This window comes from Eleginops maclovinus, chromosome 17 (genome assembly GCF_036324505.1).
Source record: "Eleginops maclovinus isolate JMC-PN-2008 ecotype Puerto Natales chromosome 17, JC_Emac_rtc_rv5, whole genome shotgun sequence".
Taxonomy (NCBI): domain Eukaryota; kingdom Metazoa; phylum Chordata; class Actinopteri; order Perciformes; family Eleginopidae; genus Eleginops; species Eleginops maclovinus.
Genome location: NC_086365.1, coordinates 4,335,598 through 4,361,739, shown reverse-complemented (window position 1 = coordinate 4,361,739; position 26,142 = coordinate 4,335,598). Strand labels below are relative to the sequence as shown.

At 40.0% G+C, this 26,142-nt stretch overlaps 1 protein-coding gene across 2 annotated transcripts in view; it reads right to left on the bottom strand.

Moving 5' to 3' along the window:
* cacna2d1a (calcium channel, voltage-dependent, alpha 2/delta subunit 1a) overlaps positions 1-26,142 on the bottom strand; it is a 98,950-nt gene that overhangs the window by 36,372 nt on the left and 36,436 nt on the right. For both annotated transcript variants that reach the window (XM_063905529.1, XM_063905528.1), the window contains exons 4-9: positions 16,228-16,287; positions 12,940-12,975; positions 12,245-12,380; positions 2,217-2,348; positions 1,338-1,407; positions 609-659 (exon numbers count right to left, since the gene is read on the bottom strand). In XM_063905529.1, coding sequence (XP_063761599.1) covers positions 609-659; positions 1,338-1,407; positions 2,217-2,348; positions 12,245-12,380; positions 12,940-12,975; positions 16,228-16,287 — 485 coding nt within the window. The remainder of the gene's footprint in view (positions 1-608; positions 660-1,337; positions 1,408-2,216; positions 2,349-12,244; positions 12,381-12,939; positions 12,976-16,227; positions 16,288-26,142) is intronic.

The following is a 26,142-nucleotide window of genomic DNA, read 5'->3' as shown; positions in this document are numbered from 1 at the left end:
TGTAAATACAAAAATGAATTCCTTATTGGTTTAACTATTTTTTTTTAGAGGATCATATTGACTAAAATACAACATAGAATATATAATTGCTTAGCCTAAGGTTCCCTGTTTTCCACAATAAAATGTGTTGAAGTGACTTATTTAGATGTAAGATATGAACTTGTGGATTTATGTTTGTTGTAGGTTTGCAGTTCTATTTTTCCTGATTGGAAAGGGGTTTAAATGTTTGGCCTTGGTAAATATGGGAATTCAAATCCTTATCTCCGTTTTGAAATGGACTCTGTGAAATCAGAAAAAGGCCAATATTGAATGTTCTTTAGAAATTATCTTAAGTTCTCTAATACTGAACTGCTGTCTTTACAGATATGGCTTTCAGAATGCTTCCTAAACATATAAGCTCTACTAACTCTAAACTTTTAATGCATACATGACTCATCACAGCAAGAAACAACTGGACTGTGAATGATGAAGTCGCCTGATACACTGACTGCTTTTTGTTTGTCATTCGAGTTCTGAGGCAGCAATGAGTACAGCGCAGTCTGATTTAGCATCAGAGCCTAACGGCGCAAAATAAAAGAACAAAATCTGACTGTAGATGAATCACTCACGCATCCACCAGGATCAACATGTCCTTAGGTGATGCTGCCCCTTGAATATACCTGGTGAGTAATAAAACATAGTAAAGGTCATTGATATTAAGCACACATATAGGATTAACAGGCACAAAAGTAGAAAAGACAAACAATAATTAGAATAATGCAGAAGTTATATTTTCGAAGCAACAACTATGGAACCAGCAACACAATCTTTACCACATAAAAAAAGGGATGACAGTACACTTTGAGCAACTGAACAAAATCACTCTATATCATTTTGTTGTTAATATCAATCAGACTTTGGTGTTCTTTAATTATGTTTCTTTTCATATTTTTGAAAATAAACAAACTGTTGAGCAACTTTGTCCAGAGCTCGAGTGCTCAATAGCCAAAGAGGCTTTTGGGGGATCTGAAATGTAATAACATGGTTAAAAGTGTATTGATGGCTTCCATCCAGATTTGAAACATTTTTAAGGAAAGCAGTGAAGCTTTTGTTTTGGTCACCTTTGATCTGCAGTTGTTTAATCATCATAGTGCTCCGACGTGTTTGTTTAAGTGGTTCTGTGTAATATAATTATGCAACACGCAAATAGAGTTTTAGCAGATGAACATTTAATCTGACAATGACTAAGTTAGATTGACGGAGCAATGTGTCTGCCCTTGAAAAAGAGTAGATAAATGACTGACAATGATGTGATTAGAGACACAAAGACAAAAACGCACATCTCATAATACACTCACCACGGTCGCCTGCGCACATCGTAGAGGTCGATCTTATTGGCTGAATTGCTCGAGTCCATCCAAGGGGATGCTGGGATATGACAGGAATGAAATCAGCAAAGGTAAGTAAATTTACTTCATATAAAACCTGGATTTTTGGTTAATGAATATGTTTGTTGTGTTTCTTATATCTTAAAAGAATAAATGGAAATATGTTTATTTGCTTTTTAGATTCTTGTGTGCTTCCTATGCTATTAAAACCAGAGGGCTATTAGCTTAGCTTAATATGAATACTGTCAGCAGGCTTAAAAAGCTAGCCTTGGCCAAACGTCAACAAAATAAGGACTTCCGAGCTCACTTATTAACACATATCTCTTTTGATATATGTGTAAAACAGTGAGATATAACATTGTTCACTTCTGGTTCACAGTTAATTATTGTAACTAATTATGATTTGGCAACCAAAGTCCAGGCCTTCAACGTTAGGTAGAGAATTGCCTTCAGGCGCCATCTTTATCATTTCAGCACAGCTGTAAGAGTGGCATTGATCTTTTAATGTACACTTGGCAGGTAAGCTACTAAGCATACGAAATAATCAAATGTAAAACTATTTCTTTAAAGCAATCCTTTAAGTAACCAAAAGAAGACAATTCATCGTATAAATCTCCTCACTTTTGTGGAGGTTAAGTAGTGCACGTTTTTTAAACCTAACATTATGAAAGTTGGTCATGACCATATTGACCTATATGCAAGAATGGTGACAAAATCACAACAGCTACACAGTGTGAAGAAAATGTGCTTGTTTTTGCGTGGATCAGTAGATATTTTTGTCCCCATCACTGACCACAGAAAAGGTCAGCAGTCTGTTGGATTAACCTCAATGGCTGCTGGTCTGCTCACCTGGGAAGTACCGAGCCAATCCGGTAGCAGAGCCAAACACCTGCCAGAGGAGGGAAGGGTCTTCCTCTTTGTTTTTCCGGAAAATCTCCTCCAAGGCCTCCGTCCAATTTAGCTCGTTTAAAATGATGGTGGCTGTAACACACACAGCGAACACACACAGTTTACATGAGTCAAGTTTGTATAAAAGCAAAAGCATAAAATGCACAAAAAATGTTAAGAGTTTTCAAAAACATTTAATCTGAAAATGCAATGCTCAAAAAGGGACACACGCACGCACGCACGCACGCACGCCGCCGCACGCGCGCACGCACACACACACACACACACACACACACACACACACACACACACACACACACACACACACACACACACACACACACACACACACACACACACACACACACACACACACACACACACACACACACACACACACACACACACTTAGGCTGCTGACATTGACAGATGTGAGGAGGCCTCCTCACAGATATTGGAACTGATGTCAATCTGCCATGATGCCATTTCTTTGACTTGTTGGCTCTCAAAACACACACCAAATCTACAGTGGTGAAAAGTGTGCACTAAAGTGGGGAGAGGGAGGTAAAAACAGAATGATCCAATTTGATATTTCTGGAATAAGCAAAATCTTCTTCTGGGTCCTCTAGGGACCGAGATACAGTAAACGATTTGTTTACCTGTTTGTCTGCAGGAGCTCTTACTGCCTTAATGCTCCAGCAATCTAGTTTGATCAAAAAAGGCAGCGCTCTGCCTGGGAGACTGGGCTGCACGTCAAATTGATGCAGTGCATGACTCATACCTGTGTGAACATGTATGTGTGTGTGTGTGTGGATGCCCCATCTTTGTGTGTGCCTTTGTGAGATGAACTGCATGAAAGAAACAATTAAAAAACTAAGAAAAGACACCTCAGGGTGAGAAAGGTGACTACTAGGAGGTAGTGAGGACCACGTACTTTTATCAAGGGGTGCAGTCCAATTCACATCCTATCATCCTTTTTAGTATGCCAGAAGAAGATTTTGTATGTCCAAATAGATTATATTGGATGTACGCCTAAAAAACCAGGATGTCTTACTGCCTCTGGTGGCCTTTTGCAAAATTAAGGACAGCCAAATATTCTGGCGTTTCTGACCCACAATCCCCTGCACAGCAGCGGATATGTCGACTGAGAAGCAGAGAGAGAAGTAACAGATGCTCATTGAACTTTTGTGCTACTGACTGTGACACATGAATACAAGCAATGGGGTCAAAGTACATGACTTAGTGTGTTTAATTTGTATGCATACTGCAGGCAACAGTATGAACTTCATAAGGGAAACTGCAGCCTCGGTTAAATAATCAGCCTTGATTAAATAATTATATTGCCAGTTTATGAGGGAAGAGGCGTTGTGAACAGTTAGTAGTGGTCCCTGTAGAGAAAAACTGCCACCAAGAAAAACAGTGTACTCTTTAAAGAAGTAGAGAAGCAATGCCCTGCCATAAAGTTCATCAATACCCATTTTCTTTGGTTACAGCCCTGTGGCTCTCACGGTCCTTCTCGCACAAACAATCCCATATACATTGCTGTAGAATTCAGGTAAGGATAACTGTGCACAACAGAATCGCTAGTAAGAAAGGGGGAGGTGGGTTATTGAAGCACCTTTCCTTAGCATTTATGCATTTATACCAGCTCTTATCAGAGCTGCAACCTAAATGTTTCCAGGTCATTTCACTCAGTGAGGAACCTCCCTAAAGAAAAGACTATTCAACATTCTTATGTATGTAAGCTCTAAAAAACACAACAACATTAAACTAATCCTGCTGCTTAGTCTTCTGTTTGCAATTGGGTCCAATCCCTGTCCTTCATAACCCACTGTAGCGCCTCCTTTATCAACTACTGCTGTGCTTTGTTGAATAAAAGGAGATTTTAGACAGGGCTTTAAATAGCTCCCTTTGGTATTGTAGAGCAAAGCGTCCCTATGATAAGTGGTAACAATTATTTCAGGCCTGATCTCTGTGCTCCCTCAGGATAGCCTTTAATGGATTAGTCCTGCTGGTTTCCTTGACAACCAAAACAACAAGTCCCAGCGTATCTCGACCTCATACAGGAAGTATTGGTACGTTTCCCCCCCATACTGAATGGTAAACAAACGTGAAAGCTCACATTCAGTATTTCATTTACCCACCAGCTGCAACAGCAGAAAGTCAATGTAGTGACCAAACCATCAGGGGAATTGTGTCTGAGTAGGAACATGAAGAAGAAGAGGGACAAGATAAATGGCCTGACCGTGTCGGTTGTCCGTGTTCCCCTACGTGACATGGACAAACCCATTACTGTCTCCCATAGGAATTTGAATGCAGACCCACATAACACACACCCTGGATGTGCAGGTCAGGCATCACTGATGAGCAACAATATCAAAAGTGTGGCAAGGTAGTGTCTTCCAATCTCAGCTAAATACTGGAACACATCCCTGTTGTACTGTTAACAGATCAATCTCTTTGTCAATATGTGTTTCTCAAGGTCACACACATGACTCTATGTCATGAGGGGCATCATGACCTGAGGGACATTGGGGGGGTAGGGCTAATGTGTTTGTGTCTGCAACAAATATGGATATTACCAATACCTCAAATTATTTCTGCTTTTGGATATTTCTTAGGGATGGTAAAAAGCTAAAAGACAAATTACACTTGTTTTTATCAATCTTCTAAAATTAAGTTTCTACAATGACATTCTGTGAGAGGAACATTTTAAACGTAAAATGGATATGGGAAAGAAAAAAAATGGCCAGGTCACACTAGAAGGTGGCTCAGCTAACTTCTTATGTCCATCCTGATTTAAAAAGAAAGGGTTGAGGTTTAGTTACGTAGGGACTATTTGCACGGCTAGTTGTTTAACACTGGAGCTGCCAAGCTAACGGCTAACTCACTAGCGAGCAGAAACTAGGCTAGTCAAGATAAATCTAAAAGCTACTTTTTAATTTAATTTTACAATGAAGTTTGGAGCTCAAACATTCAGTCAATATATATATATTTTTAATTGACACAAATTAATGTTAGAAGAGTATAAATAGAGGAAAACAGCTCTCAGAACTAGCAAGCTTGTAAGCTAATAGTACAATAAGTTTCCACAGTCCAAAACTATTTATAGCTACTATTAATGCATGGCTAGTACTCATAGTCAGTACTGAGCTTTTTAGGTGTGCAATACTCATTATGTGCAACCCATTGTATGTTTTTGTGTTCACAAAAACCAAAATGCAGACCGAAAAATTATTATCTTGGTAATACATTCTGCCAAGATGTCCAGCCATGCCAGCGTCAATAAATCACACCATTCAGATCCCATGGCTAACACATGTGAAATTAAAACAAATTAATAATTTATGGGGGGAAATGATGTGTGAACTGAATATGGAAAATAAGTTACTAAATATTCCCTGTTAGGCATGTAGATGATTTAAAAAAAACACAAATCAACCAGTATCTGGCAGTGACTGGTGAGGGGGGCGGCTGTGGGAGGAGGTGAGGAAGGAAAGCTGCACGCTGCCATGCCAAGCGATGCCCTGCGGAGCTCCCTGTCATCAGCTTGCTGGTGGCTGAAACCGCCTGTGCATTTGATAGTAATTACAGGGTATGGGCTGAAGTGGTGATAACCTGCAATCATCATATCAGAAGGGGTCTTGTACTCGATGATACTTTGCCACTCACTACTGATTGGGACGTGAGCACCAATGCAGCTACATAAACAATATACACTTCCCGATAATGTATCTTTCAACCAAGGAATGCATTTCAAATGGATTTGCATTCAGAAAGGCGTACAGAATTTGCAATCCATGAGTGGCCAAAGACACAATGTCGATTTGTGAATTAAGTAACTATACAGGTGCGGGATTAGGTCTGAAATCATAAGTGGATGAATGCATTGCTATTTAAATTGATACAAGTAATCGTTTATAAGAAAAAAAAGTCATTTTACAAGCAGGAGTAGAACAACTATTCTAATTTAGTTTGATACCTCCCTCTCAAGTTGGCCACTTCTCATTGTTAACTATATATTTAGAAGTTTTTTTGTTTGAACAGAACAAGATATTGTATTCGAAGACATCCCGTTTGGTGATATTATGATGTTTATTAGACTTAAGAATTATAAACTAATTGAACAAATGATGAGCAAAACAATTAATGACGAATAAAAGCGACAGTTGAGGCTTTAATGGGGTTTGAGATCAAGAAATTAGGTGATTAATTAAATTATGTGTTACTTCGGGAGATTAGGCTTGAGTGCAGTTATTAAGTAGTGTGAAAACACAGCAGCAATGGCCAAAGGGAAGACACACACACACACACACACACACACACACACACACACACACACACACACACACACACACACACACACACACACACACACACACACACACACACACACACACACACACACACACACACACACACACACACACACACACACACACACACACACACACACACACACACACACACACACAGCATGATTTCTTTAGCATGAGAAAGGTGTCGAAGTCATAAGGTGAGAAAAGCTGCTTTAGATAAAGAGCAATTAGTCCCGGTCAAGTCTTTTTATGAGGTTGCAAAGGGGTCACTATGCCATATGAATTCAAGAACAGTGCAGTCTGTGGCATTGCAGGAATCTCTTTCATTTCTGTCTTAAAAGTTATATTTAAAAAGGTAAAATAGGGTAAGCTAAAAAACATTCTCTGGGAACATTATGGCATGGAGGGGAATCCCAATCAGCTAGTTACAGCATCCTGGGAAGGCGTTCAACTTGTGGCAGTGAAACAGTTCACAGACACAAAGACAGTAATAGGGTGAATGAAGGATGAAGGAGAGAGAGATGAAGATACATCAGAGTTTGGCAGCAAGCACCATAAATAAAAAAGGATGTGAATCAAGCAGCACCAAAAGAAAAAAAATCAATTTCTACACTGTGAGCTTTGCCACGGGGTCTGTGACTTTGATAGAAAAACTCCACACACACACACACACACACACACACACTCACACACTGTCAGAGTATCTCAGCACATCAGTGTGTGTGTGTGTCTCAGGCTGACAGGTGCCACACAGCGTTGATGCAAACGGGCATCAGACGAGCGGCGGATCTCATGCCAAGGCTGCGGCGCTCTCCTCTCATCCACGCCAATCTGCCTAATGAGCGAGAACACACAGCCATGCAAACCACACACAGTACAGTAGGTGAATTCAATGTGACACACACACACACATGTCGACTCTCACACCCCAAGTGTTTCTTCCCCTCTCTCTCAAACTAATTCCCACACGCAGACAAACTCTGATTCATCTCCAGTGTGCGTGCGCGGACACACATGGACAAGATAATGAATCCCAGTCTGACCACCCACACTGGATCAGCAGGGAGAATGGATTTCAAATCAGCAGGACTAATGCGGGGGAGAAAGACAGTAGCACATTTGTCTCCACACAACCCACTATTAATATGCTTAATAAATCGAAGCGAGGGACGAAGGCATAGTGAGGGGTTAGAGCTGCACAGGAAGAAGAAAGAAAGAGCAAACATCTCGAAATAAGTAGGGAAGAAAGTCAAGAGAAGAAACTTGAAAACACACTAAGGAGAAGAGAAAAAGATGAAAGAGGATTGGTGGATGCATCAAAAGTCTCTGGCAGTTAAAGGAGAATACGAGGATGACACATCTCTCCTTCAGCATCACTAAAAGCCACAAGGACGCCAGCCTCGTCTAGACAAAGTCCCCTAATCAAGTTAAGTCAAGTCCTTCCTCCACACAACAAGATAGAAGCCAGGGCGTGTCTAAGTACGTGTGTCCCCTTCTACACACACATACACACTCGGATACACATTGTCATGGCAACGCTGACAGTGCCGGCCAGCCAGCGTAGCATCAATGTGGCAGCCCTCCCTTGTAGATAGAGTGAGAAAGGAGGGGGAGGGAGAGGGAGAGGGGGAACACCAACATCAGTCTCACTGTGATACTTTGCTAAATAATGCTCCACCCATACCCCACCCTGCAGCACCTGCCTGAGAGGTGGAAGAGATCAGATAGCCAGTAGGGCCTCTGATTATGGTCAAACTAAATCAGTTTTAGAAGATGCAGCTGCACATGAATCCGCATGATTAGAAACCACAAGAGGTAAAGAACAAAACGACTTGGTAAGTAACGTTATACGATACGCTACAATAAAGTTGGAAAATGTTGTTCTTGCACCACTGTCAGCTCCATTTGCAACATCAACAAGAACAAATTGGAAACAAACATTTAACAAAACATCACGATCACTGAGGAAAAACATGCTCAAGACCCTCTAACGTACATTTGACCTGGGATTTAGCTCTGTATTTTATTTGAGGATCGACTGGTGTACCACTTATTAATTCAATGGGGTTGTATGACAGGTTTAGGCACAGATTTAATAAGAGTTTACCATTGTGACAAACAGCCAATTGAGACCCTGTGTGCAAAATACTGAATGAAAATAAAGAAAGACAGAAAGAAAGAGGCCATAGTTGCAGAAAGAGAGCAAAATTCTGTGTGATAATTCACACTAGGAAACAACCCCTTCTTCCAACAGCCCAGTCCACCCCCGCCCCCCTTTCATCCCTATAACTGTTGCTTGTAAAAATAACTGAGTGCATTTGGCAATGATAGAAATGTCAGCACAGTCAGACACCTCGCGGCCCGTCACTCTGCACATTTATAGTCCAACTTATGTGGAGTGACTCGCTGTGAAAGGACATTAAAGTCATGTGACAGATTCCACTGCATTTAGCAAACCCAGCGTGACGATCATTACGGGAATTAATATTGAATACTCAATCAATGCCGAGGAGGCCATTAACTCATGCCTGGGTATAAGGATACTGTTTTCATGCAAGCTGTATTCTGTGTGTTGTTTAATTTAGTGTGCAACATGTGAATATATATAGCTTCAGTTATAAAATGTCACTTTAAGCAGCATGAGAGGCCAGTGATACAGTGTTGCTATATTAGATTTAACCTCAACTTCATTCAGGTTTGTATCACATGTTCCTTCTTTTTGAATATTTACCCATTTGTCTGAAGATTGTTTATAAAAGCTAAATCTCCATCCCTTCATACTAAGCGCTTGTTTGCAAGGAAGGACATGATGTGTACTGTACGTGTTCGAAACATGTCTGCGTCCTTATGCGTGTGTCATTCTGTCTTTTGCATTGTACTCATTAGTGTCCTACGGAAAGATGATAACCCAGAGGACGTGTGTATGTGTGTGTGTGTGTGTGTGTATGTGTGTGTGTATTTGTGTGTGAGACTGTGCATGCGTGGTTTGTTTAAAAAACTCCTTTAACAATACATACAGCTTATATATATTCAAAGGAAGCATAGCCTGTTAACATATTGCTGTTTTTAACTCACTGGAAAATGGTGTGTAAAATAACGTGTTGTTCCAAGTCATCGAAAAAACGAATACCAAAAGGCTAGTGGAAAAGCTGTTATCTGAAGCAGACATGTTAAACTAAAGTTGGTCTCACATTTGGCTCTTGACGACTCAAAAAATGTGTCTAAAAGAGTCGAGAGCTGGCCACATTTGCTAATAGCATTTTCATAGTCCTAAATTGAATTACTGTAAGCCAAATCTAGTTTGATTGGTGACCTGTCCGGTGTGTTTTCCTGCTTTGTGTCCAATGCTGCTCCAGAAGGGAGGAACGAGGTTAAAGCCCTGTATGGGATTTACTTTATGCGAGTGTGTACTGTAAGAAATAATAGAAGATAGATAGAATCGGAGGATGAAGCCCTCTTTATTAGTCACATACATGCACACAGCAGAGCACACACAGTGAAATTGGTCCTCTGCATTTAACCCATCCTAGCACTAGGAGCAGTGGGCAGCTATTGTGCAGCGCCCGGGGAGCAATGGGGAGGGGGGGATTGGAGGTGTCCGGTGCCTTGCTCAAGGGCACCACAGCAGGGCCTAGGAGGTGAACTGGGACCTCTCCAAGTAGCAGTCCACTTTCCATATTTCATGTCTGTTCGGGGACTTGAACCGGCGACCCTACGATTCACAGTCCAAGCCCCTACTGACTGAGCCACTGCTGAACAATAAATAATCAATATTAAGAGTAACCAAAACACTGTCATATTTTGAAATTGTTTATTTTGTAACCGGATGTATACAACACCGATGACGCTTGATGCCGGACGGGAGAAAACTGCGGGTTTTAGCGTTGGTTTCCTTAGCGGACAGAATCTGGACAAAGACTAAATGGGGGAATTACTTGTGGTGTTATACATTAAACACACAATGTCTAATTATCCTTATTGACGCTGTAATACCCTAAGGAGGGAGACGACCCAATGCCACGTATTCACTAAACTGACCGGAAGTACTGTTATGCTTTGAGTCGACCAATAGGAAGAGGCGACCTCTGGACAAAGAGCAATGCAACTAAGGATTCAGCCTTTTATCGCTCGGACCCATGGACAGTAAACTCTCGTGAGCCCTATTCATTTTTTGGGCCTGTTCAAGTGTGATCTGTGCTACTGAGCCACAGCTGTGAAACTTTTGTAAAGCCTACTGCTGCATCCTTTTATTAAATACTCCTTTTAGAACTTATATGAGGAGCTTCACTTCGTTTTCTTTTAAATCGACTCCTGGGCTTCGAACAAAAGAACATTTCCTACAGTACTCAGACCTAATAGTGCCAGCAGTATGGGAAGCATGGGGAGTTGAAAAAAAAAGTAATCAGAGAAACATGTTTATCTTATATCTGATTTCCCTCAACAACTACTCAGAAACATATCAAACAGCTGTCCAGACATTTCACTAGACAAAAATCATTAGTGACGGCGTTAAGAGGGAGAGTCACAGGGTCACCAAAGTCATTAGGAAGCCATTAGCAACAATATCTGGAGAGTTTTTCAAACAGTGGAGCTACAAACAAACTAACAATGCCATCCTTATAACAATGCCAAAAACTGTGGCTAAAAATATGAAATCTAAAACAGCTTTACATGATGAAAACAATGACAAGAGGTGGGAGAAATACTCAGATCTTGTACTTGAGTAAAAGTAGAAGTACCAGAGTGTAGGAGTACTCTGTTACAGTAAAAGTCCTGCATTCAAAATGTTACTCAACGAAAAGTAGAACAATTATTCTCGTCAAAATAATACTTAAAGTAGCGACAGTAAAAGTAATCATTGTTTGATTGGTCCATTTCAGAATAATATCTCTGATATGTTTTATAATTATTGATCATTAAAGTGTTCTCAGAGCTGGTAAAGGTGCAGCTAGTTTTAATGGCTTTGTATACTGCAGGGTAGCTGCTGGATTTACTCCAGGTGAACTACAGTCTGATTTAAGGGTTGATTATATTTACCATCATTAATCCAGATCTGTAAAGTAACTGAAGGTATTCAATAAATGTAATTGAGTAAAAGTATACAATTTATATAAGAATTGTAGAAGTACAAAGTAGAAAAAAATTGAAATACTGAAGTAAAGTACAAGCACCTCAAAATACTACTTGAGTACATGTACTTTGTTACTTTACTGACAATGACAAAGGAAAATATTACAGAAGTAAAAAAATACAGCATAAATGTCACACACACCCAAAAAACTGCCAACATCTTCAGGCAAGCGCGAAAGCCCCCACAAAAAGGCTTATCATTGGTGGAGGCGTTGAGTTTTGTTCAACTGTCCAGGGAGGTCGGCGGGGTTAGTGGTGAAACGGGAGGGAAAGGAGCAGCTGGTGACCAAGCTAAACAGGGGGGTAGAGTGTGCTAGCCAGTGGGTGGTTGGTATCTGGGCTATATTTAGAGTAGAGGGGCCAACCTTGGTGTTGAATTGTCTACACTACAGACAGCACTTGGAGGCTGAGATTTGCATCATGGGTACTGTAGATACTGGACATAGTGATGACAGGGATACACAGATACAGATAGCAAGGTGTTAGCTGCTATGTATTACTATTTATAGAGGAATGCAGTGCATGTGTGTTTGAACTTACAGCCTTCGTAAATATCCGTAGGGATGTGGACGGCGGTGGTGTTGTACGAGACGAGTCGTTTGAAGTCCGGATCTACCTCGAAATCATCTGGAAGATATCGGTTCTTCCTTCCTTTTACTTCTTCTGTCTGATTAAGCTGCAAAAAGGAAGAAAAACACAGAACTTCAGTTTTAAAACCGTCTTGCAATGCAGTATTATGTTAAAAGGGGACTATGCATATGTGCAGCCTCTGCTATACACAGTGCAAGTGCAGCTTTTACTGTGAATGACAAGGTGTCAAAGACGACTATCGCTGAAATTTCTCAACTGACAGAGTAAAGATTGACAAACGAAAAAGTTTTAGGCACTGATTTATAAACCCAAGCATCCAGAGAGGAGTTGTCAGTCAAATACAGAGTGACAGTAGTGTGCTGTGGGTATGTGGCTCTTCCCTACTGGGACGGTGGAGGGGAATTAGATGCTGATCCTGGTTTATGAGAGCAGACAGATGACGTCTGAAGCCAGGGGAGGCATTCAATGTCTCACGCATTCCCACGTGTTATGGCTCTAAGAACATGTACTGAAAACACATAAAGTGACTTGTTTAAAAAAGATACAGACTAAATCAAATCTGCTTTTAGGTTTGTTTCTGCTTCTTGCGGTGTTTTATTTAGGAATTGGCATCTCTAATCACAGTATTGGAATCAAGTACTTACATCATCTTTGGCATTGTAGTAAACAATCTTGTCGATCTTGAAAGAGAAACAAGAAAAGGTTCATTAGAATATAACAACCAGATAAAAAATACACTTATGAACCTGGACGGGAGCAGCCTTCAACAGCCTTCTCTAGTTGAAACCACAACCTAGCACCAGTGACAAGTGTGGTTGTTATACCTGTAACCACACCCACCAGAGTGTCACAGTGTACTGTACACTTCTTGATCCCTGAAGCAAAGTAAGGTGTCATCTGCTTTTAATTTGCGATTTATATCCACAAGTTAATTTAGATTCCCCACATAGGTGCCAAATTGTGTCTACCATGATCAAATCCCACTTGGCTATTCTGTGTCTCCTCTTGATTTCCCCTGTTACTTCCTTGATAGGAACAAGGGAGATTCAAATTCCCAAATTTGTGTTTCATATCCCTGTGTGAATCTGTACTGTTTCTCTCTGTTGCTGCATAAATGCTTGAATTTCCCCCCGGGGATTAATTAAGGTACATCTTATCTTACCTTAGACAATACTTATGGCATTACCAACTGACTTTGCAGATGCTAAAGATCTAATCTTAAAAAGTCACTGTAAAACTATCACATTTTTGTTTTGTTTCAGTTCCATCTGCAGTCGTGGCAGCAGTGTGTGTTTGACACTGAGGATCAGTGAAGTAAGTGGTGTTGTTGTGCTCTCACACTGCTGGGCTTCCTGTCAGTACACAGTCTAGCAGGGTGCTAACGAGCTAGCCTAGCTGCTGACATTAGGATGTCCGGGAGTTACAGAATCCACTGACTCATGCAACCTGCCTACCACTTCTGGAGCTGCAAAAATGGATCTGTGACTCATCCTGCCATTGATACAAGTGTAAACAGTTAGCTTTTAGCACACAATAAGCGATTAGCCCACAATACGAGTTGGATGTGCAATTTAAACTATTAATGCAACGGGTAGGTGAAGTACCCGTATGCTGATATGTACATTCAAGCAACAATATACACAGGAGACTGTCAATGCTGTTCCATGCCAGGTCATGTTACTGCAGACAGTGTGCACCTCGAGAAGTGATGATAACACTAAGGTCACACCACCTCAGGGAGGGCTACTGTGCACAATAACACTTAATGTGCGAAAGACTGAATGATTTATGCTTTAACTCATGATGCATGTTGTGGTGGGTGAGGTGTGTACTGCAAAATCAGAGTGGAAGTGATCTTTATTTTGTCTGGATAATATGATGGTGTAATCATAGTGAAAACCAAGCTCAGTCGGGTGGAAGTGTGGTGCATTAAATGTCAACATGTTTAAAATGACTCAATATGGCACCCACTCAATGAAAACAGTTATGGTGCGTTTCCCCGTATTAACAGCGCTTGGAAACACTTTGATGTTAACGCCATAATGAAAATCCTCAAAAAAAATGAACATGCATAAGTATCACAATATTTTATGTTCTGCAAAATGTCTAATTGACAGTGCTACGTTCAAACCCACTCATATACAAAATAGATCAACAATTGACCTGTTTAAAGAAGCTGGATACAGCCTGTTTATTAATAACAAGTGTAAATAGGGCCAAACTCATTATATTACACTGAACAGACACACAGAAGTCACAGCTTTTAAGTGTTTAAAGTCAGCAGGGAGCGGTGCCCAGTAGTATTGGCCCAGTTATCAGAGGTGACAGACACATGCGCATAAACACAGAGATGCTCCACTTGGTATTTCAAATACTCGTCCTTTTGTTTGATATAAATACAAAGAAGTATGTCCTAATTCATATACTAAGTAGGGTTGTGTTATTACAAGCAATTTATTAGCTCTAGATACATTGAAAAGGCAGTCAGAGTAACTGTGTTAGCAGGTTTTTAATCTGCCTTATGAACAAGCCAAGGCGGCTATAATTGTTCTGTTGCAGAGCCTGGCAATATGTGGTTTCATATTACAGAGAATCTAATATCCCACAGAGGATGAATAAAAAAAGAATTGACTGGAATATATTGGCATGAAGTCAGAGAGGCTCTATCTTTGTAGACAGATATCAACATGTGCACAGCGTACATTAACCGTCTGTTTCGCTGAAGTAACAACGAAGACGCTAAAGCTGTGCAGTGATGAGAGGCAACAAACCCAGCAAAGCCCTTATTGCTTTCAAAACAATACAAATCTCTGAAGCCACTGAAAGCCTCAGTACACAGAACACCAACAGGTTCATGCAGAGGACATGTCAGGATGAATTCTACATATGTGCAGAGCGCTGGGATCAACATCATACTTTGGGAATATCTATTGCAAAACTAGACAGCCCCTGTACCACTGGGGTTGGTATAAACCAGTGAGGCTGCTAAGAAAAGATCTTGGTTGCTATTTGTATTCAGATATTATACTAAGAATTTCCTATGAGCGGCGCTGGGGAGATATTTAATGGATTCAGGTATTGCAGGATTCCCCATATCATTAAACAAACAATAAATTGCATTCATTGGCCAAAGATTTGGAACCAAAATAATAGTAAAGTCTTTGAGTAATATAGCCGATCAATGAATTCCTCCCCAGAGAGGATTTTCCCCAACATTTTTTCTCAGTGCGACACAGCATAAAGGCAGTTAAATAATGGGAACTTTTAATGGAAGAACGTTAAGGATTGGCAAACAACACTGAGGACCTCTTAAGTTAATATGCTAAATGGGGAAGTTGAATTTCTTTGAAGTTCTCCTGCCACTGTATGTACACACAATATCATTTATCATCTGTTAAACGGTTGCCAAGAGGTTGAGGCTTTCCTCATTGCAAAGCTGGGGCAGGAAATGTGCAATTTGCATTTATTATGAAATGGCCAGAGCTAAAAACACAGCTGCACTAGCAATGAATAGTAGAGAGAGCTTCATTGAAATACTTAAAGGTACTTCCTATGTGGAATCGTGCACTTTAGTTGAAAGGGTAAAATAATGATGTGTTCATATTACTTGCTGTACATCTCCTTGTAATAAAGTTCTTATATTATGATTAGTCGTGAATATCATAGACTTAGCAGTGCTTGCGTGTCTGCTAATCATTAGCATGCCTAGTTGTTTCTGCCTTTTATGTAAAATAATGAAATTCAATCTGGTATGAAGTCATTCCAGCACTACTGTCATTGTAATGAGATATGCCATCCAATTATTGCAATCATATTGGATCATGAATAACATGTGCCCCCCTCCACCCCTCAACTCCTCATATGGAGTTCACGCGACCACTTGATTTTTATTGAAATGCAGCCAATGTTAACGAACATATCAGACGGCTCACCTCGCTGTCGTCCCTCCACACGTGCTCCATTTGGAACTTTTCTGCTTCTGTTGCCAGCCTCTGAAAGGAGAGAGAGGAAGGATGTGAGATCATGTTAAATATTCTCATGAATACCAAAAATAGTTGGCTCTTAAGCTACATAACCTTCAACCTCTTTATAATAGCTCTGACCATAACTCGCACGTTGTCAAAAGAGGAGGTTTTTGCATTGGCAGATTTAGGGATTCAAAAATGGAGAGCAAGGCACAGAGAAAAATTCCGTTGCAAGGACAACACAATACCAAGAATGTAAGATGATACACTGCACATTTTTTAAAATCACAATTAAATAAAAATAATAAAAATTGCAATACAATTAAAAGTAAAAAATCTGAAAAAGTCAATTTATTTTTAGATAAGAATTACAAACTCCAACTGTGCCGCTGGAGAACATCCATCCCTAACCCTAACTCAAGTTAGTAAATATGAATAATTCAATGTCAAAGCCACATGTGAAGTAATGACTTCCAAATCTCAAAGAAGGTGCTGCTGGCACTGGATCGGTGTGTTCATGGGAAAATATCTCATTCCCTCTCAGCACCTGCAGGTATGAATGAGAACTGGCTGTGACACAATGCTGGGCTATAATTAGATACTCACCTATTCTATCTTCTTCCTGATCTAGTGCTAATGACTGGGTTAATGGATTTATAATGGGCTCAGCTTTTAATCTGTACCTGGTCCAGAAATGCACTTTACTATTAATTTCCCCCGGGAAATATCAAATCCTGCTATTCCTGCTTATGTGTACGGTGTTACGTGTTCCGAATCACACAGCAACAGCAGAGACTTGATGGGGGCAAGACAGTAAATTAATTGATAAAATGAGAGGAGGAGGAAGGGGGATTGAAGCAAAGAGTTATTGAATTAATTCTGTGTTCATATTTAACAAGACAGTCACGAGAATCTGAGAGGCAAAGTCAGATGGTGGATTGCACGCTGATATTAGTCGCAAAATCAGACCTTAAACATGACACCAAGTGTGCGTGTCTTTGTTGCAATTTCTGAAATCACTCATCCAAAAGCACTAAAACTCTAACACCACTCGGATGATATTATATTAGACTCACAATAAGACCAACTATACATAATTCATGTGATTAACCCATCAGGGAGACAACAGATTGATGGTTGAGAGAGCACAAAAGGGGAAAAAAAACATCAATCATCTTTAATACTGACTCCAAACACATAGTCATCCATAAAATAGGCATTTCCACACACACACTTAGCTTCTAGTTTCTGCCCTGTTGCTCCTTCTTTCTGTAGCCCCCCATACTGCATAATCAATCGGTGCCGAGGCAACATTTTGATAATGAAAACTGCCTCTTGCAGATCTGGCTTCAGATCACTCTTGCCTGAACACCATGGCATCCCATAATGCATGCCAGGGGTTGACACTCTTCTGGTCTAAAACACGGTTACCTCCACACAGCCTCTCAGTTGTGACTTATTCAGCAGCAACTGAGAGAAGTCACGGCTAGCTAGGTGACATAGACGTGTGTGTGTGTGTGTGTGTGTGTGTGTGTGTGTGTGTGTGTGTGTGTGTGTGTGTGTGTGTGTGTGTGTGGTTCTGCATCTTCTTTGGTGTTACAGTGCGGTCCAGTTGTACTGTGAAGTGGGAGTATTCGGGTTTCCAATCAGAAATTTCAACTGGATCATCATTCAAAATGGAGTATCCGCACACGAACATTAAGAGAACACCATGTTTATGTTGCTTCGATGTTCCCAAAATACAAAATAAAGCATAGTTCAACCGGTATCGCTAACAATGGCTAACCCGAAGTGACCGCTAAAGCTGTAAACAAGGCAAACTACTCTCCAGCAGGCGGCCATCTTTTTCCGACTTGTGCTGCAGTCAGCTCGGATGGGACGTCACTCCCTGGTCCTGTTGGACTAAAACTTCCCTGAATTGTTTGAAATCAACTGTATTTAGAAATATGCATTATATGTTTGGTAATGGAAAATAGTCAGGCAAATAAATAAAATACAAAAAAATAAATAAACATTTGGGAGAATGAGAGTTCTTGTAAAGACAGGAGGTCCATTACTGAAGGCCAATGATTGGGTGGGAAGGGGGTCCAGAAGATTAAAAACCAAACAAAGGGCTAGAGGAGTTAGAAGGCGTTCAAGTGAATATTACCCAAAAATGAATGAAGGGGCATGAACAGCCTGAGGGCCTTCGGAACACCAAAAAAACCTAGCTATTACTAGGGTTTAGGGCAGGTGCAATCCCCAAATAACCATGAGCTCTCACTGATAGGGCAGTAGATGTTACTTTACAATGCCAATTTTAGATTCAAGTTGGGATCTCGAGGTTCATCACAGGCTTTGGTTCTTGTCACCTAAGAATAACGCTTGACCTTGCAAGTCTTCATAGGCTCAAAGGAAGAAAATCACTCCTACAAACCAAGTGTTGAAGAAGACTCCTTTTATAACCTGGCCCTGAATTTGTTTATACTCTACAATGGTCCAACCTCTGACTTCTAATGTAAATTGAAGGCAGCATTAAAGCGCATCAGCAAGCAAGCATATGTCAGTAAAGGGAAAAAAGATTTGGACTCTAATTACTAAACCTTTGTGGTGTACATCATATCATCCATGCAGTGTTTTGATTCTTTTGTGGGAATATGGCTTCCACAGGCGGGTTATAGTGGTCATTTTATCGCAGATGTACAAATGCCTTGGCTGATTAGGCTGTCAGTTTCCAATGGCTCCACAGCTGCATCGACTTAATGGAAACATAGTGCCGGTTTCCAGTCAGGTCATTGGCGGAAAGACAAATTGGGGTGTGTGTTTCAATCAATCTAACAAACTACTAACCTGATGCTGTGGTCCCAAACACATCGATGGTGATACACCCCGGAAACACCGCTACTGTATCTAAGCTCAATGCATCATCACATAAATCGCAGAGGCCGATAGGTTTTTTGGGTTTTTCCGAGGTCCCAAAGCAAAGAGCAAAACATGGCTGCCATAAAAAGGTGAGCGTTAATATAAAATCAACCAGGCACATAATGAGTGTTTCAGTCATCCATCTAGAATATGTCTAAGGAACAAATACAATAGTAATATTACCAATAGATGCTACTAGTGTTTATTCAAGTCTATTTCTTACACACACAACTACAGTGAAATGTAAAGATTTCATTTGCAGACAACTTCCTCTTACTTGAAGTCGTTTTAGTTGAAAATATGAGTTGAATGAAACTGTAGAGCCTTCAATCAACTCCTTCAATTAAAAATAGTATATGCGAGATCTAACCATTTACTTGTAGGTGGACCATAATAAATGACTAGCTGATCCTGCCTTTGACTCCTCTGAGTTAACACATTTGCACACACACATCCCCACACACACCACAGAGGAACATGCATTCAATAATGAGGTTCTCCCCAGGAGAACAACAGGTCAAAGACTCAAAGGTCAGGAGCTGTTGCACTTTTCCAACAAAATGTGAAAAAAAAAACGTTCATGTGAAAAACCATAGTTTTCCAACATGGTTCTTTTGGGTGTTGTCAGATTTACAGCATTTCCACCTTGAAGAATGATACACCCTATGAATAGAAAGTCTTGTAAGTAATAAGAATAAATAAGGACAAAAATAGCACCTCTTAGTAAGCTGGCAGAACATTTTATCATTTCTGCAAGCTGCTTTAGGATGACTAATGAGAACATATTGCAGAGTTACTGAACAGATAGTGATGATTATCTATGTCTCCTTCATGCTGTGTAGCTTTTTGCCGTAGACTAGGATTTAGTTCCTGTATGAAAAAACAAAGACGTACAGTATATAGCTTTTGTGCCAACTATTCTTTGAAGTATTTACTGTCACTGCAAGAGAATAGCTCAGGAATAAAGGAGCGTATGGAGTATGGGGGTGTTTGAATGTAAGGGTCTATATAGGAAGATGCAGATGAATGTGTGTTTTCTTTCTCTTTGAACCAAACACTTCTAACACATGCAAATATATAAGTAGATCATAAATGGAGAAGCTTTGAATTGAAGTGAAAGACATGTGTGCAGTGGCTTGTACAATAGGAAACAAAAAAGAATAAAGAGAGTGTCAGACTTTGTATATGATTCATGTGTGCATTGGTCTATACTAAAAACACATGAACCCAGTGGAGAAAAAGTAGTACCCTGATCTGAACTCATTACTGGCAACTGCTCTTACACACAGCTTTTTAAAAATTAAAATCTAGGAGTTCAGGCTTTCCAGCGTTACTGGCTGGGCTGTCACTCAATTTATGATAGGGGACTGATCATCTGTCACGTTTAAAGTGCACTAAGAGCACAAATTACACTCATCCATCCAAAAGCATCCTTTATATCTGGGATATTGATTTGAAACTTCAATGTAACTCTTCTCTGATTTTGCATTTTGTTACCACCACAGAGATACTGCGTACAAGAGCACACTTGCTTTTTTGACACACGTTGTTCCTGGCAGTCTGATTAGAGCATCTAGTCCTGCCAGTAGAGAACACACACACTCACACACCTGCCATCTCACTGATGTGCATGGAGGCACGGGAGAGCTGAGGAAACATGAGCATCTGCTGTTGTGACTGGCAGCACTTTAGTCAGATCTATCCTGCTCAGCCTGTAGGGAGCCAGGAGGAGAGTGGTGAGAAAGAAAAACACACACACACACACACACACACACACACACACACACACACACACACACACACACACACACACACACACACACACACACACACACACACACACACACACACACACACACACACACACACACACACACACACACACACACACACACACACACACACACACACAAATCTGAGTTACAGTTAAGTTTTAAATCATTAACCCAGAAAAAAAGGATGCTTTTGGAAAATTAAGCTCCTAGTGCACTTTAAACATGCCAGCTTATCTGTCCCTAACTTGAGTGATAGCTGTGATCACTGGAAAGCCAGAACTACCAAACCGAGTAAACAAAACCGTGAGACGTTTTTATTATTTTAAAAAGGGGCTTTAGTCCTGAACACTTGATATGACAATAACAACTTAACAAAATGGAATAAATAAGGGCTACATATGTTCATGTTTCCTCCACAGGAATAGTCTAAGGCAATAAGCTACACAGCATGAACAGTCCACGGCCTTTTGGACAGGAAAAAACCCTAACAAACTTGGCAGAAAGTGACTTGTTAGAGGGTGGTGCGAGTCTCGCTATCGGCTGCTGTGTGCTGGTTTGACAGCCCATTGCTCCTCCAGCAGCCTCTTCCAGCAAAGCATGCTATCTGTGTGCCAGCTGGCTGCAAACAACTCCCAATTACTTTGTACCCGGCTGGGATGTTGACATGGAGCTTCTGCACACACAGCTAATCCGACACATAGATGTACTGTATGTCGCCATGTCTTGGGTTATAGAAGTTTTTAAAGATTGTTTGATGCTTAAGATCCCACTTTATCTGTGAGCAGGGTTGGGAGGGTTACTTTAAAAATGTAATGCCTTATAATTAATGGTCACCTGTTAAAAATTAATAGAATCAGTAGCCTAAGGAGGCTGTGGAGCAGTGGGATACAAATAAATACACGAAAAAATAAATATAATTCAAATGTTTCATGTGTATTATGTAAGAAAACAGAAAAAATATGATCTCTTAAATGTAGGCTAGACCTAGTAGAGTACAGAATAGTAGAGTTTACAAAAAGTGTTTCAGTTTAATATATTAATTAAAAGCAAACTGTATTTTTGTTTTAATAGAACAGTTGTCCTCATACTGCATTAACAATAGATATTTAAAATAATAAGAATGAAAGTAGGCAGCACCGCGGCCTATAATATACTTATCTCTAATGATACATTGTAAGATTGTTTTGTAACACCAATCTGATTACGGTACGTATTTTTTACGGTAGCTCTAAGGGAACAGCGTTACTTTTTTGGTATCCTGTTTACGTAGTAATGTGTTACTCCCAATCCTGTCTGAGAGACAGCGTTTTGGCAGCGATGTTTTGATATATCTTCAGCATTTATTTCACACTCATCACACTGAACTGTTGTTGATGAAGCGAGACGGCAAGAAAATGTTGGATTCTAAAGACAAAAAAAGAAAAATCAACAGAACAATGTGAACTATCAATTATCGCGTGAAGACACGTTGTAGTTTCACAGCTGCCTGAATGGGACAAGATATGACATTAGATGGAGAGCAATAATGAGTGAGATCAAAAGCACACACACCCTGTGTGCATATACTGTATGTCTGATAAGTTTCATCACAAAAACAAAGCTGGAGCCACACAGAGAGTGCGACAGCTGGGCTGACAAAAGCAGCTACTGTAGGCACACAGTACACACTCCAGGAAGTGGTGAGTCACCGGTAGCCAAAATCAGAAACACTATCTCTAGGTCAGTGATTTAACATTGTCTGCAACATTATTGATTTAAAATGTTAAAGGCTTTCAGAGACGGAAATATGTTAACACAACATCGAATCACAACAAACTAAATATTATACATTTTCAAGGGAAATGTGCCATATGCTTCAAAAGTTTATTTAAGTCTCTTTTTATATTTGTATTTAATTCTCCAAACAGTCTGGTTGAAGCTATTGATATATATTATTGAATTAAACATTTATTTTCTAGCTGTTTTTGTTATTTATTTAATAAAATAATCAGATCAGCATTATTTATTTATTTGAAGGCAGTTTGGGGCACTGGGTGATCAAGGCACCGGGTGAGTACATATTGGGGATTATACAGTATTATTAGTGGGATTGGTGCACCAGAATGAGCACATTTCAACCAAGAGAAGCCACAGGAAATACCACATGTGAAACAATTGTTACATATATGTTGGATCATTGGGATACAACAAAAAGTAAAATGTGCTTATTGGTGCCCCAGCGTCACTTTCATTTCAAGTTACATTTTAGACTCTGTGCCCTCCCCCCTCCCTAATGTGTATACATGGTAAGATAACATTGCCATTTCAAAATGCGTTACATACTTAAGCAGACGGAGGAGCTCTGATTGAGGCTTTAAGATTTCACCCATAGAAGGAACTGCCATTTCTTTTTACACAGACCAGGACAGCAACAGCCCATGCATAGGAGCATTTAAGTGTTTTGTAATGAGAGTAAGATGATAAGATAAAACCCTAAGTATTCTCTCAGCACAGCCAGTAACAGGGGATGAATCAGAAAGAAATATGTATTTGAATCAACATTTGCGATACAACATTAATAAATCTATACATCCGGTATGCTATTTAAGGTAATTATACAAAAATGTGTAAGAGAACATGTAATTACGGAACTACAGTATAAACAACTCATAAGTATATACAATATATAAGTATTTGTATGACAATGTGAATGAATTAAAAGAAAGAGGTTTCTTTCATTCTGTGCGTTTTCAATAAATACTTCCCAATCCTGTAAATAATTATGAGCTCCAATGTAACTTTTCAGTCTCTACTGTCACTATGCAATTGGATTTTGACTGAAGGAGGTAATATTTCAAAGTCCACTCTCAATATTAATCAAACTGCAACAAGCCAGTAACTCTGAGAGGCCCACTGTAGAGCGGGACGCCATCAGAATAAATTACCTGGTAGAAATGTATGTTGTTTATTCAGCAGTGGACATAATGCGTTTCATCATTCAACTCGAAACATTCTTGGAAATGCCAAGTGACTGATTGCATAATGGCAGCAGAACAGCATTGGAATTAGACCATTGTAGCATACGATCTTTAAGTACGAGTGGATATTCACTCATGGGTTTTCGTTTTATGGTATGATTTGGTGAAATAGTCTGTAAGTGAGGAGCCTCATGAGCCTGTGTGTGTGACTGTGTGCCTACACTGTGATTAGGGTTTCAACAGCAGTGTCTAATGACTCACAGCATGTCACCCAGTGTCTGTTTAATAAAGCACTTTGAGACACTGGAGATCAGTGACTCCTCTGTAATTACGCACCACTACATGCACAACACTTATCCAAAAGCTCAAGCTCTTGCCTTCATCCTTCTCAAACATTTGATTGAATGCTACGAGAGGCAAACTCGTGTAAAATTCAGGCATTTGGTAAATGCTAATGAATGAGGGTACTTGAATGAAAGTTTTGTCATTTTGTTTAAATGTTAAGTGCATAAGAGGGCAAAAGAGAGAGAAAGAGAAGTGACTCATTTTGGTAGTGAGGAATCTGTTTATGATGCCCACGTTGCTTAGCGACCAGGTTGCCGTGGTAACCTGCCGCATCCGACTATGCACTGTGGAGAGCAAAACCTCCCATGCGATGGTAACACAAGAGACAAAAAACATTTTGTTAATTAGTCTTCCCACTGTAGCGCGGGCCATCTTCTCTTTGCGATCAAGACGCAAACCTGCCTCCCCATGCTAATGCCAACCGCCCACTCACATTAGGAGACGTTGGTTTCCTATCGATGAAGACCCACGCAGAGATTGATTTAAACCGATGGAAGAAGCCAAGGTTGGAAAACAACAGTTGTTTTAGTTTCCAAAATGGACACCAATTGTGGCTCAGACTCTGGTGGGCAGCCAAAGCATCTTTTGGATCGACTGCCAAAGAGCTAAAATAACCTCACCGATCAATATTCAAATAGCACAGGCCTCCGCTGTCTGTTCAGTCGTCCTGCATTATCTCTTATCCTAATGGTCTCCCTTCCTCTCTTGGGCGGTCCTATTCTTTGCCTTCTTATTTTACCTCACTCCAGAAAATCTGTCTCTTGAAACATCACTCTGTTTTATTCTCTGTAATCTTATTCTTTTTGATTTTAGTCACATCTTCTCTGCAGGTCAGTCCGCTCTCTTCCGAGCAGGCAGACTGTGTGGGGTGGAAGGGGGGGGTGGCGGTTCTTGGCAGGGGGGTGGGAGTTCTTGGCAGGCCGCCATGTCCCCCTCAGCAGGTGCTTTAGTCAACAAGCATGCCTCAAGGTGGCTAAAAGCATCAGAAGGAGTTCCTTGAAGGCTCTCACACAGAATAACCTTCCCCTTGTCCCAACATGTCAGTCCTCTCTTCAGTTTGAGGCTATCGAGAGACCGGCTATCAGCCAGAGTAATCCTCTCTGGCTTTTTAATGTCAGAAGTAAAGAGTGAGGATTTTACTTTCACAAGGACACACAAAGGATGAGTAACTACTTCTGCTGTGGTTTTATATCAAAACACAAGCATTGAGTGGCATGTTCAAATCTTGTCCATATATAGTATCGAACTGAGGTTTGATTTCATAGCAATATTTATTGATTCAACTTTAAGATCTGATTCAGGCTACATCAAATATTTATTTCCTATCAGTGTTTCTGACCTGTGACATCATTTGCAAATATTTCAAAAAAATGTCTAAGGTTTAAGATTATAAATAGATACCAATTAAGACACAACATTATGGATCACCCTGATGAAAAAAAAATCATCTTTTATTAAGAGCTAGAAGCTAGTGAAAATATCCCAGCTCATTAGCGGAGTTTGAGCCTATCCATAATTCCTGTTCATTTTAATGAACATATCTGGTTATCCTTCTTGGCTTTTTAATTTAAAAATCAAAGCCTGTGAGGTTTTTACTTTCAACTTTCACAAGGACAAAGGATGTGCCACATCACCTTTTGTGATTTTATATTAAAACAACTCTCGTAAAAATGTTCATATCCAGCCAGAAAAATACTATGCGCGTTTTCTGACCTGTGACGTCAGCATTCGCTCATTTGATACACTGAAAAATATCTTCAAAAAGGACAATATTACATTTTGTTTAGTGAGGTTTAAGATTATAAATGAATACCAAAAGGGTTGGGAGGTTTACTTAAAAAATGTATTCACAAATAAATACTATTTATGTTTAAAAAAAATGTAATCAGTGACTTAATTTAAGT